Source organism: Sorex fumeus, unplaced genomic scaffold (genome assembly GCF_029834395.1).
Source record: "Sorex fumeus unplaced genomic scaffold, SorFum_2.1 ptg000063l, whole genome shotgun sequence".
NCBI classification, from domain to species: Eukaryota; Metazoa; Chordata; class Mammalia; order Eulipotyphla; family Soricidae; genus Sorex; species Sorex fumeus.
Window position 1 is genome coordinate 81,581,541 of NW_026606120.1, and position 13,674 is coordinate 81,595,214.

Consider the following 13,674-nt stretch of genomic DNA (forward strand, 5'->3'; position numbering starts at 1 on the left):
GGAGAAGCCCCAAACACCATTGGGTGTGATCAAAAAACCAAAACAAAGTAAATAAAATCTAAATTTTTTATGTTAGAAAAAAAATCTAAAAAACAGAATCAAGTAAATATAAGCATTATCAGTTGGCTATCTTTGGTAAGCAAGATTAAGGATTATTTTCATCTTTGCATTATGTGCATTTTCCCAAGAGCAATGTGCCCTATTCTTATAATTTCTCATAGCAATTTTTAAAATTAAGTAACAGATGAGATCTCAGGGGGAGAAGGGAGACAGAGCCTCAGGCTGGTCTGAAAACCTGGAAAACTAATATGTAAGGAACAGGAAAGTGGAAGAGGGCACACCAGAACTACCAATGGGCTAGTGACCAACTGGTCACTACACATAAAGTAAATCATTATTTATAATAATTTATAACAGTTCTGGAATTAAATAAGATGTTTCCAACTTTTTTTTTTTTTTTGCTTTTTGGGTCACACTCAGCGATGCTCGGGTCACTCCTGGCTTTGCACTCAGGAATTATTCCTAGTGGTGCTTGGGGAATCATATGGGATCCCAGGGATCGAACCCAGGTCGGCCGCACACAAGGCAAACACCCTACCTGCTTTACTATCACTCTGGCCCTTCCAACTAAATTTTTTAAATTTTAAGTTAAATTTTAGTATTACCCTGGGAAGTGTGTGTGTGTGTTGGGGGGGGGGGGGGGGAACGAGAGCACTCAAAGGGCTACAGTGCTGCATTCCGCATGCACGAGGTATGGGTTTCATACCCAGTACCACACGGTCCCCTAAGAAAGAAGGGGAGGAATCCCTGATCCAAGAGCAGAAAGGTCTTTGAAAAAGTCGGAGAGGAATAAAGCCCAGGTTTCCCTCTTGGTTGTGCTGCACTGAGGAAGGGAGGGGGAGAGTGCTCACTGTTGGGATCACACACACTTTGGGGCCTATACCACTGTTGATGGCATCTGCACGTGTTCTGATCATAGAGCTCGTGAGAGTCCACACACAGGCTGTGCGCGGAGATAGTTGGCTCTGTGGTCAGAGTCCCCGGGCCGAGCCACCAGCGCCAGGGATCACACCGGCAGCTCGCAAGACAAGACACATCTCAGTCACGGAGCCAGTCACGACAGTCTCAGCCACAGAGCCGGCCACAGGGCACCTTGTGGTCAACCAAGAATGTGATTTTTTTTTTTTTTTTAGTTCTTGGTAAAGAAAGTTTTTATTGTATTGTACTTAGAAAGATATGAGGGGGAAAGTAAAGGAGAAGTACTTGCTGGAGAGAGAGCATGGGCTTCTCCAAAGTGAAGTAAGCTGAGAAACACAGAGACAAGCAAGGGAGAACAGAAGCATGAATAGCCAGCCTTCGATGGAGAACTAGAGAAAGAGTAACATACTGGGGACCGGAGCATCGACCCCTGTTTGACACCATCACCACATGCGGTTCCTGAGCACAGAGCCAGGAGTGACTCCTGAGCACCTTCACGTGTGGCCTCAAAACCAAAAATCTAAAGACAAAACGGTACAGACATGCCTAGACTTATTTGGCTTGCTGTCCTTTAAAATAATAAAACAGAATTATTCAGCAGTCCATGAAAATCTGCCTCCTGAAACTGAACAAATGAAAATCTCCCAATTGCACTTAAAGTCACTACTGCCCCCCACCCCAACATTCCAGCATGGGAGAGGCTGGAATATTTCGGGAAACACCGAGCTGGAATCCTGTGATTCTCATACAACACATTCACCAAAACTTTTGGGGGAGCAGGGGGAGAGAAATACTTTGTTGTGAACTTACAAATGAAGTGTTTCCAAGGCAGGCGACAAGCATCACACTGACAGTACAGGCATCAATGGTTTGAATTCTCTGAAAAAATCCTTCTGGGATGAAGTCCCCAAACTTTCCTAAGGCAATCCAAAAATCCTAGATATTCTGAAAGACTTACAAGCCAGTTGTGTTCTCTGTTCACCCTAAGAGAATTCTGCTTGGGGAGCCAGAGAGACAATACAGCAGGTAAGGTGCTTGCTTTGCACATGCCAACCTGGGCTCACTCCCCCGGCACCCCATATGGTCCCCAGAGCTACCCCGGAGTGATTCCTGAATACAGAGCCAGGAGTAACCTTGAGCATCGCTGGATCTGGCTCAAAGACAGAAGGGGAAAGAGGGAGAGAAGAGGAAGGAAGAAGAGAGAGGGAGAGAAAGGGAGAGAGAAGGGGGAGAGGGAGAAGGAGAGGGAGGGAGGCAGGGGGGTGAGAGAGGGAGAGAGGGGGAGAGAGCGAGGGAGGAGAGAGAGGAAGAGAGGGAGAGAGGGATGGGGGAAAGAGGGAGAGAGAGAGAGAATATGAATTCTGGGCATTTTTTGTGGGGTTTCTGTTTGGGTTTTTTGTGGGGTTTTTGTTTGGGGTTTTTTTTTTGGGGGGGGAGCAGAGTTGGGTAAGTGTTTCTGAGAGGTTAGTCCTTGCTCTGTGCTGGGGACCATGAAGTGCTGGGTCCAAATAGGGGTTGGTCAGATGCAAAGCAATCGCCTTACCCCTGAACTACCTCTTCTACCAATAATTCTGCTGCACAGAGATAGTGCAGCAGGTAGAGTACTCATCTTGCCCGTCATCACCCAGTTTCAATTCCCAGCACCAATATGGTCCCCCGAGTCCCACCAGAAGTAATGTCTGAGCCCAGAGCCAGGTGTAATCCCTAAGGCCCACTGGGTGTGGCCCAAAAACAAAACAAATAATAATAAAGAAATTTTTTTCCCTTTTAAGGTCTACCACTTTAAGAATGAAAAGCATGCGCGCACGCACACACACACACACACACGCACGCGCACGCGCACACACACACACACACAAGTTAGAATAAGAGTCAATGCTAAGCAGGTGCTGAATTATAAACCCATGATGGTAACTACTCCAAGCAGCAATCAGAGACAAGAGATCTAGAAGGGTGGTGCAGTCTGGGAAGATTCCAGGGAAGTGGGCTTGAACCTGGCTAAGTCTGCTGGTCTCTCTCTCTCTCTCTCTCTCACAGACACACACACACACACACACACACACACAGAGAACAAATCCACCAGGATCTAGGGAAGTGGGGTTTGAAGCTGGCTAAGGAGTAGTAGCAAAGAGTGTGCTGATACAAACACAAACACAAACACACGCGCGCGCGCACACACCCACTAAGATCTGCTGTGTGTGCCTGCCCAGATTAGGATTCCTGCCCCCTGCCCGCACACCACCATCCACCACTTTCACTTTCCCACCCAGCTCCAGGATCTGCAGGCACAGGACACCCAGTCTCAGCGGTGAGGAAAGGCACCTAAAAGGAGACTGGAGTGCCATGCCTTAATTTCCCTGCCCTGCCATGCAAACTTTCACCACAGCTCCACAGGAGAGACGTGAGCAGGAACAGTGTGTGAGACTGTCAGCGCACTCCTCAGACACTCCTCCACCACCCACAGAGCGTGTTGCCCAACTTTAAACAACTCTTTGGGCCCTCATTTTCCTTTTTTTTTTTTTTGGTGGAGGGGGCGGTGCTCAAGGTTTACTCTAGCTCCACGCTCAGGGATCACTCCTGGCAGTCTCAGGGGACTATGTGGGATGCTAGGGTCGGCCACATGCATGGCAAATGCCCTCCCCACTATTCTATTGCGCCAGTCCCTCATTTTCCTTCTTTTCTAAAAATACCTCCTCCCTCTCCCTTCCTGGACCCTGCAGGACCTCCTGAGCAGGCCTTCGGTACAGAACTACAAGACCCATTCAGACCCCTCCACCACCTCCTTCTCTTCCAATCCATGCTCCAGAACCAGAGCTGTGCCCAGCTGCCCACTATCCACAGGAACCACAGTCCATTTCCAGATTTTCTGATTTATACTCAATATCCACAAACGAAAAAAGATTTGAAGAGGGGTTTGAAGAACAATATGACAGTTGGTAGGGTATTTGCCTTGCACCCAGCTGACCAAGTTTGATCCCGGGTATCCCATATGGTTCCCTAAGCACATCTGGAGTAATTTTTGAGCCAGGAGTAAGTGAGCATCTTCAGGTTTAACACCCCGCCCCACCCCCACAACACAAACAGACCAAAAAAAAAATGGACGAAGAGATGTGACGACAGAGGCACTGCAAAACGCACTCTCTCCAATAATTCCCTCAGTCTGAAGCAAATAAGCTCTTTAAAAATATATCCAGGGGCTGGAGTGATAGCTCAGCGGGTAGGGTGTTTGCCTTGCACGCGGCCGACCCAGGTTCGATTCCCAGCATCCCATATGGCCCCCTGAGCATCGCCAGTAGTAATTCCTGAGTGCAGAGCCAGGAGTAACCCCTGTACATTGCTGATGTGACCCCAAAAGAAAAAAATCCAGATTTCAGGGGGAAATGGCAGCTCAGATAGAAGAGAAAACACCAAGTAAAGGATGTTTGGAGGTCTCACTCAGGATGTGAGATGCGTCTTGAAAGTAGAATATAGACCGAACACGATGGCTACTCAATACCTCTACTGCACACTAAAACATCCTAAAGGGAAGAGAGAGCTAAAGGGAATGCCCTGCCACAGAGGCGGGGTGGGGGGTTGGGAGGCTACTGGGATCATTGGTGGTGGAGAATGGGCACTGGTAGAGGGATGGGTACTCGATTATTGTATAACTGAAAACCAAGCACGAAAGTTTGTAAGTCTACAACCGTACCTCATAGTGTTTCACTAATAAAAATAAATAAAATATCAATACAATTTAAAAATATTTTGATTTCCTTTCATCTCATGCTCCTGCCTGGTACTAATGGGAATACAGTGTATCTCCTAGATGTTTTGGGTAATGAAAAAATGGCTGAGGATTGCACATCTCCTCTAAACCAGAGTCTACAGAGGAGGAAGGGAAACTACAAATGTGACAGCCTGGTCCTCTACCAATGCCCAAAATGCCCCCCAAAGTTTTGCAGTTTCTTTCCTATCAGCACACCCCACTCCTGCCCACATTGTATTATCAGCACCTTGGTTGAGTCTCCCTCTATCCATCCAGCCTTGCTGTCCACTCCACGGCCCACCAAGATGCAAACACCAGCACCAACGCCCCCAGCAGGAAGAATCATGTAGCACTTGTTTGTTTGTTTGTTTTGCGCTACCTCTGGCCATGCTCAGGTGGACCTTATGCAGTGCTGAGGATTAAACACAAGTCAGCCACGTGCTATCACTACCCACTGTACTATCACTCCAGCTCCTCGTGTATTTTTTAAATCCCCACTGCACCTTGTAGAAATCAGGAGTTACACTTTTATGGAAAGGGTATCTGGACGACCCTGATGGGAAAAAACATTAGCAAATGAATAACAACTTCTGCTCCAGGTAATACAACGTTCACTCATGGCATGGGTGCAACTGGTCTCCTGTCATAAAATACCCCTCAGAGTATAAAACCACCAAGTTGAAAACGAACTTCCTCAGGGTAGCACCAGCACTTTCGCTCTCTGAAGTCTGCAGATGTTCCGAATTTCAAAATTCTAGTAAGGATTCTCAGAACCTCCCCCCCCACACCACCACCACCACCACCAACAGTTAAATGCAAGAACCATTCTGTTTTCAGTAGGATTTAAATTTTTAAATTGCTAAATTCCAATTTAGCTTAATCTCAAAATGGTCTAAAGAACGTTACAAAAAGCCCAATTAAGATTGCTTACAGGGCCAGGACTGGGTTGTGGCTCTGTGGTAGAACTCACATTTGGCACATGTCAGGCCCTGGGTTTGATCCCTGCTGCTGAAAAGACTTTCTTTTATATTATATATTTTTATATAATTTCTTTCTTATATATTATACAATCCTTCTCAATGTGCTGGCAAAGCATTTCACCAAATGACTACACAGGGCCCAGAGAAAGATAATGTGCTGAGGGTGAGCTCTGCATGCAGGAGGCCCAGGGTCCACACTCACAACTGCATGGTCCCTGGACACTGCCAGGAACAGCCCTCAGCACAGAGCTGAGAGGAGCCCCAGCATTAGCAGGTATGAGCAAACACCAAAAAACAACACACATAATGAGCTACGGTATGTAACTCAGTGGTTGAGCAAGTACTTGCCTTGCAGATGTGAGGCCCTGAGTTTGATCCCTGGCACTGCAAAGTGAAAACCTACATTGGCTGAACTGGCTGAATGAACACTAACTTTTTGTATTATAGTTTAGGGAATATGGTTACAATAGAGCTAACGTTTATAGTGTTGATGTACAAAGTTACTGCACCCCACCAAAGTGCCCCATGACCCCTCCCCCCAACAGTCTATAGCAACAAAATATAAAAGCTTAAGTCAGAGTGAAGATAGTACAATGGGTAGGGCTTTTTGCCTTGCATGTAGCCGACCTGATTTCAATCCCTGGCATCCCATATGGTCCCCCAAGAACCGCCAGGAGTAATTCCTGAGTGCAGACCCAGGAGTAATCCCTGAGCATCGCTGGGTGTGACCCAAAAAGCAAAAAAATAAATAAAAGCTTAATTTAGCCAAATACCTCCAGTTTAAGTAAAACACGATGAGTTCTCAGCCTATAGTAACAATCATCATGTGAGTACCTTATTAGTTACTAAAATTTATTCCTCATAAATTTCACCTCCAGCAGAAAAACCTTTTTGAATCTGGAAAATTAAACAGGTAATCAAGCAATGCCCCAGCACCGACAGTTAAATTTCCTACAAAGGATTCAACAGATGAATCAAGAAATGACTTCTTAGGGAAACCAAGATTTTAGTATGTTAATCCTTACGGCTGACTGGACTGGAGTGATAGCACAGAGGGTAGGGCATTTGCCTTGTGCGGAGCCGGGTTCAATTCCTCCACCCCTCTTGGAGAGCCCAGCAAGCTACCGAGAATATCTCGCCCGCACCACAAAGACTGGCAAGCTCCCTGTGACGTACTCGATATGCCAAACACAGCAACAAGTCTCACAATGTTACTGGGCCCACTTGAGCAAATCGATGAACAACAGGAGGACAGTGAAAGTGACAGTCCTTATGGCACACTCGTCCATACAAATCAAACTGCCCGAGGTCATCAACCAGTGACTATCTCATTTCCCTTTTAGCCTTGACTTTAGCACAGCAGGTCGCCAGTCCTGAACTTCTCTCCTTCAAAATACACACACAGGTGGGCAGAGCAACAGCACGGTGGAGAGAGCACTTGCCTTGCACGCAGCCAACCCAGGTTCACTTTCCAACACTCCAGATGGCACCTGCAGAGCCAGGAGTAAGCCCCCAAACCAATACACACTGTTTCAAAAAGTAAATCCCCAACAAAGTAACACCATCTCCAATACAGATAAGCGAGGCCTGACCAGCAATGTGAAATGGCAGGTGCCAACAAACATCAAAAACACCCACCGGCCACACTGGGTGGGAATCTGGATTCTAATCACTGTCTCATCAGAACTATCTGTCGTTTCCAAGTCCAAACCAGGAGTCAGGGCCCCAACCCCATTGGCCAATGTCACCTACCCCAGTTTCCACGCACAAACACTGTTGTGTGCAATCAATCTGTGTGAGCACAGGCTTTGTGTAATGCACGGTGTAGGGCTGAGACAGACTAAAAACTTAACTCAGGCACACAGAACTCACAAAACAAGCAGACACCAGGAACACTATTGGTGTCATTCTGAAAGCCAATGGTTCAGGGGAATCCACAAATGTATTCTTAAAAAATGAAACCTAATCACAAGTGGCTATTTAATTCAGCACAGGCACAAACATCAATCCTTAAATTAGGGGCTGGAGTGATAGTACAGTGGGCAGGGAGTTTGCCTTGCACACAGTCAACCCAGGCACCACATATGGTTCCCCCAAGGCCTGCCAGGCATGATCCCTGAGCTAGGAGCCAGGAGTCAATACTGAGCATCACCAGGTGTGGCCCCAAAACAAAACAAATCCTAAAATTATGTGCCAGACCCTCAAGTGTTAGAAGTTCAGCGAACTGTCTTGCCAAAATGCCTTGGCTTTAAGGTCAGAGCCACAGCACAGTGGGTAGGACGTGTACCTTGCAAGCACTCAACCCAGGTTCCATCTCGGGTATCCCATAGGGTGCCCACAAACCCCCAACACCACCAGGAATGATTCTTGAGTGTAGAGCCAAGAGTAACCCCTGAGCACTGCTGGGTGTAGCAAAAACTAAGACTTTGGCTTTGTCTACCCTGGAAAACTTCCTCTAATAGAGTAATTCAGTCTCCTCTGGTCCACAATTCCAAGCTCTTAGGAGAATCAACATATTTCCTTAAGGTAAGAACTGTTACTATGAACGATGTAAATTCACGATAAAATTCTCTTGGCAAGAAATGCCAACTGGCACACAATCCCTTCTACACCTAAGACACAAATGTCTGACCCCAGTTTCTTCCCTGCATCTTCCTGCCAGCCTCCCTCACACAAACCCAAGGTCTTCTTCCTGCCACGTGTAAAAAAAAATCCCTTTTTTCTTTCCTGTTAGGACAATCTCACTAAGCCTTGTAATTACATACACAGGGCTTAAGACTCCTAGCTCCACAAGATATTTACATTGTTACCAAAAAATAGAAACATTTGAATTAAACCATATCTACTACTCCTGCCTTTCTTTTTTTCTTTTTGGATTTGGGGCCACACCCGAGAGTGCTCAGGGCTTATTCCTGGCTCTGTGCTCACTCAGCTCAGGGCTGGGGGACCACACCCGGTGGAGCTCAGGGCTTACTCCTGGCTCTGCACTCAGCTCCGGGCTAGGGCCACACCCAGCGGTGCTCAGGTCCAGGATCACTGGGATCCAACCCAGGTCGCCCAAGTGCAAGGCAAGCGCCCTACCCAGGGAATTAGCACTCCAGCCCAACCCTCACTGCCCTTAAAGACAAGTGACTTCCCTTCATTTTTTTTTTCAAATTCTATTTCCTCTTAACCTTTGTAAAAGCTCTTATATCTGGATTCTAATTAAGTGAATACAGAGTAACAAAAATATAAAGAAATAAAAAAAATCTGTCTGCCTTTACGACAAGTTGTTTTCCACTGTACAGTCAAACCACAGAGGAGCGTGCGGGGGCATGAGTGTACACGTGCGTGTGCGTTAAACAAAACGCATCTCAGCATCAGTCCGGAGAAACTTCTTCCGAGAAATACAGGAGTCACTGAGGAGAAATTCCTGACAGATGCAGGGAGGGCTTTTCAGGCCCAGAAAGGCAACCTACCCCCGCCCCCGGAAAAAAAGCAAGCACACGACTTTTTTTTTTTGGGGGGGGGAGGAACCCGGGGCTTCTGTTGTGTGACTTGGGAGTGGGTCCGCAAGTTCCCCCGCAGCCCTGCACAAACCGTCTGCAACAGGTGTGCGCACTGCGCAGGCGGAGCCCGGGGCTCCCACGAGTTCAAGACGCCCGCTCGGGCCGACTCGGAACTCTTCCCGCGGACCCAAACCCGAACGCCTCGGAACCGGACGCCTGACCAAACGCACCCCGGCGCTGCTGGGGCTTCCGCTGGGCGTTCTAAGCAGGCGCCCGGCGCACGCCCCCCCACCCGGCTCCGACACGCTCACTTCCCCACCCCACTTCTCCCAAGCACACGGCTCGGGGTGCGCGTTACGGGGCAGCGGCGCGCTCTGGGCCGCGTTCGGTGCCACCACACACACCCCCACCCGGGGCCTGGCTCCAAAGCCACCCATTCCCGACCAGCACGGCAGGGTTCGATAATAAAATTTTTTTAAAAAAAATAAAAGAGAGAAAAGCAAGCGAAGAGAAAGCGCACTAGAAATGCAAAGAGGTTTGCAAAAAAAAAAAAAAAACACAAGAGGCTTCTTTCATTCCCCCAACCAAAACAAGGGCAGAGGAAAAAAAAAAAAGAAGGCGATGGGGATGTTGCGTGCCAAAGTTTCAGTCGTGCCCGGTGGAGGAGACGGTGCCCTGGCACGCGTTTTGCAGAGGGAAGAAAAAAATAAAACTAGCGGGGAGGGGGACGAGGTGGGGAGCACAGGGGGCCGGGGTGCGGGCCGGGGAGGTGGCGGAGGGAGGAAAGGCGAGCGCCCGGAGCCGGCGAGCGGGGCCTGCGAACTGCAACAATGCAATCTCCATTTTGAACAATGCGCCTCTTTCCTGGGGGAAACCGACTTTCCCGGCCGCCCGAGGGGCCGCGGCGGTGCCCCTCGGGCCGGGGGCGCGGGGGGCGCCCCGGCGGCGGCGGGGGGGCCGGGGGGCGCGGAGGGCGCGCGCGAGGGGGAGGGGAGGGGCGGCCGCGGCGGGGCTGGGCGGTACCTGGCGTGCTGCTGTAGGTGCTATGGCTCCTGAAGCTGCTCTCCGTGCAGTAGCTGGCGTCGTCGTCGTCGTCTTCCATCTCCTCCGGGTAGTCGGAGTCCTCGTCGTCCTCGTCCATCTCGTCTTCCTCGTCGTCCTCGGAATCCTGGGTCTCCTCGGCCTCGCCGTCCTCCTCCTCCTCCTCCTCCTCCTCCGAGACCATGTCCTCCTCCTCCTCCTCCTCCTCGCTCTCGTGGTCATCGTACACCACTTTGTTGACGCTCCTCCGGGCCGCGGTGGTCCGGGCCAGGTGGCCGCCCCCGCCCCCCGCCCTGCCGCCCCCGCCTCCTCGGCCCCCCCGGCCCGGGCCGCCGCCGCCGCCGCCGCCGCCGCTGCCGCCGCCGCCGCCGCCGCTACCGCCGCCGCCGCCGCCGCCGCCGCCGCTGCCGTGGGGGGCGACCGGCGGCGGCGGCGGCTTCCTCCGGCTGCTGCCGCCCCCCCGGGGCGAGCTGAGGCGCGTCCGGGGCGCCAGCTCCGCCTGGGCGGCGGCCCACCTGCCCCGGCTGCTGCCGCGGTGGCGCGAGCGCAGCCCCCCGATGGGCCCCGACGCGGGCGGCGGCGGCGGCGGCGGCGGCGGGGCCGGGGCGCAGCGCTCGGCGGCGGGCGCCGCGGGCTGCTTGGGCGGCCTGCCCCGCCGGCCCCTCATGTCGGCGGCGCGGCGGCGGGGGCGGCGGGCGCGGGGGAAGGGCGGCGCGGGGGAGGGGCGCGGCGCGGGGGGCGCCGGGCCGGGCGGCGGCGGCGGCGGCGGCGGCGGGCGGGGCGCGGCCGGCGGGCGCGGCGGCGGCGGGCGAAGGCTCAGTCCGAACGGCCGCGGCCCCGCTCCGGAGCGCCTGCAGCCGCCATCTTGTTGCTTCCCTCTCGCTCGGTGACTGGGGGAACCGAGCGCGGCCGCAGGCCCGGAGCGCGGTCACGTGAGCTGCGCCGCCGCCGAGCCCGGGCCCGAGCGAGGCGGCGCGGCGGCCGCTAGGGGGAGCGCGGGAGCGCCGGCTCGGGGGCGGGGAGCGCCGGGGCGCCGCGCCGCGCCGCGCCGCGCCGCCCGCCCTCTCTCCCCCCCGCCCGCCGCGCCCCCCGGGCCCCCGGGCCCCGGAGCGCCCCTTTCCGAGGGGCTCCGGAGGGAGAGAGGGCGAGGGAGCGAGCCGCCTGACCCCCGCACGCCCCCCGCCGGAACTCGAGCCCCACGGGGCCTCCTTCCCGCTCCCGGACCCGGCCAGGCGGTGCCAGGGAGTCCCCGAAGTCATCCCCGCTGCCGCCCCGTTTCGAAACGAGGCTCCGAAAGAAGTTTGGGGGTCGGCAGAGGGGCCGAGGGCCGGCCAGCGCCAGCCGGCCAGGCCAGCGGGCTGGAGAGCGGGCCCGGCGCGCCCCCGACCCCGACACGTGAGACTTGGCCAGGCTGGGTCCTGGGGATCCTGCAGGGGTCCCGCTGACAGCTGCCGGGGAGCTTCCGGCGCCCGAGCCCACCCGGGAAGCCGGCAGGGCCCGGCCTGGGGGTCCGCTCGCTCTGCCCCCGTGCCTCCACCCAGACGCCTTTGGCCCGCGCCCCCGCGGACACCCCAGCCGGCGGAGCCCGGACTGGTGCCCCTGTGCGCAGGGGGCCGCCTCCCTGATAATGTGTTTCAGTTCCGGGGACAATCACTTTCTCCTCTTTCCCTGAAAGTCACCAGGTCTGGGCTTACCCCCAGGGAACAACGCCCCCGGGTGATGAAATTTTAGGCACATCCACGCCCCACGCCCCCCAGACACAGATACACGCACACTCTCCATCCAATCCAGGGTACACGCATGGCAGCAAAGGTCAGCTCAGGAAGGGACAGGAAAGTTTGGGAAACAAATGAGCTCTGACTCAAGTAGGCGACGAGCAAGGAAGGGATTTATTTCAGTGGAAAGTTCTTAGGGCTCTGTCCTTCGACAGGCGCGGGGCTCGGGCTAGACGGGCAAGGAGTCTGTGTGGACGGAAGTGAAAATGCAAGCCATCCATTGCCAAGTGGATTCATCCCTCGCGATTGGGTCGCGGACCCAGGGTGGCAAGTTTAAATGCCTTCCGTGTCCAGATGAGTAAGGGACGGGAATGAGGAGGGCTGGCAAGGGATCTGGCCAGTGGGGTCACGTCTGTTTTATTTGTAAGTGGTTCACTGTGAGAATGCCGACTGAAACGGCCACTGCGCCTGGTTTTCCAAGATACGGGACTTCATATCTTCATGCACTTCATAGTAAATCTCTTGATTTTTGTTTTATTTTATTTTCGCAAAATCAGAGGCTTGGACCATACCTGGGTGCAGGGACTATTCCTGGCACTGTATTCAGGGGACCATGTGGTGCCAGGATCAAACCTCTTGGAAGGGAAGGTCTTAACCCTGGTGCTTCTTTTCCAGCCCTTGATTTTTTTTTATTTATTTTGGTTTTGGGGTCATTCCTGACTCTGTACTCAGAAGTCACTCCTGAAGGAGCTTGGGGTGCCAAGGATTGAACCCAGGTTGGCTGCATGCAAGGCAACACCTTGCCCACTGTACTATCAGGCCCTTTCCCTCAATATTTGTTTACTTATTTTGGCGTTTGAGGGTCGAACCTGGCTCTGCTTAGGGCTTTCATCTGGCTCTTTGCTCAGGGACCAAAGAGGTTGCTGGGGACCAAACCACAGTGGTCAGCAGTGAGCAAGGCTAGCTCCTTACTGTATTAGCACTTGGGGCCCCATCCCTTGATATTTAAATATAGGCTACTAAGTCTCTTTTTTTTTTAATAGCTGGGATTGGAACCCAATTCCTCATACATTCAAGGCAAGTGATCTACTGAGCCTCATTCCTGGGCCCACTATGTCAGTTTTAAATTATTAATTTATTTGAGGGGGGGTGAAGCAAGGTAGTTTTTATTGAGGCTTATTTAGAAGGATGTGAGGGGAGAGAAAAGGGAGAAGTACACATTCAAGAGAGAGCACAGGCTTCTCCAGAGTGAAAATGATCAAGCTGAGTAACAAACAAGTGAGCTATGTATTCAAGGGAGAACAGAGGTTTAAGGAGAAAGCTTTGAAAAAAATGTTTTTTAATATAGTTCAGGTTACATGTTTACAATAGTGTTAAGGTTTTAGCTTTTTTATTTTTTGGCTTTTGGGGTCACACCCAGAACCAGAAGAAACCCCTGAGCATCACTGGCGGGGGAGGGGGTGAGCAAAAAAAAAAAACTAACACCACTTAAGACTGTGCAAAGAAATGTAGTTCAGGCTAGGACTGTGACTCAGTGGTAGAGCACTTGTCTTGCCTGTTTGAAGCCTTGGATTCAATTCCCAGCACCGTGTGGTCCCCTGAGCTCATTCAGGAGCAAGTCCCAAGCACCAGGCAGAGAGTAGCAGCCCCCCATGTGCATGGTGTGGCCTCATAACCAAAACAATGGGGCCAGAGAGCACAGCAGGTAGGATGCTTGCCACACATGC

At 52.4% G+C, this 13,674-nt stretch overlaps 1 protein-coding gene across 7 annotated transcripts in view; it reads right to left on the reverse strand.

Moving 5' to 3' along the window:
* The window catches only part of BPTF (bromodomain PHD finger transcription factor), a 144,674-nt gene extending 133,775 nt beyond the window's left edge, over positions 1 to 10,899 (reverse strand). For all 7 annotated transcript variants that reach the window (XM_056128069.1, XM_056128068.1, XM_056128067.1 and 4 more), the window contains exon 1: positions 10,215 to 10,899. In XM_056128069.1, coding sequence (XP_055984044.1) covers positions 10,215 to 10,899 — 685 coding nt within the window. The remainder of the gene's footprint in view (positions 1 to 10,214) is intronic.
* Between the last annotated feature and the right edge of the window lie 2,775 nt (positions 10,900 to 13,674).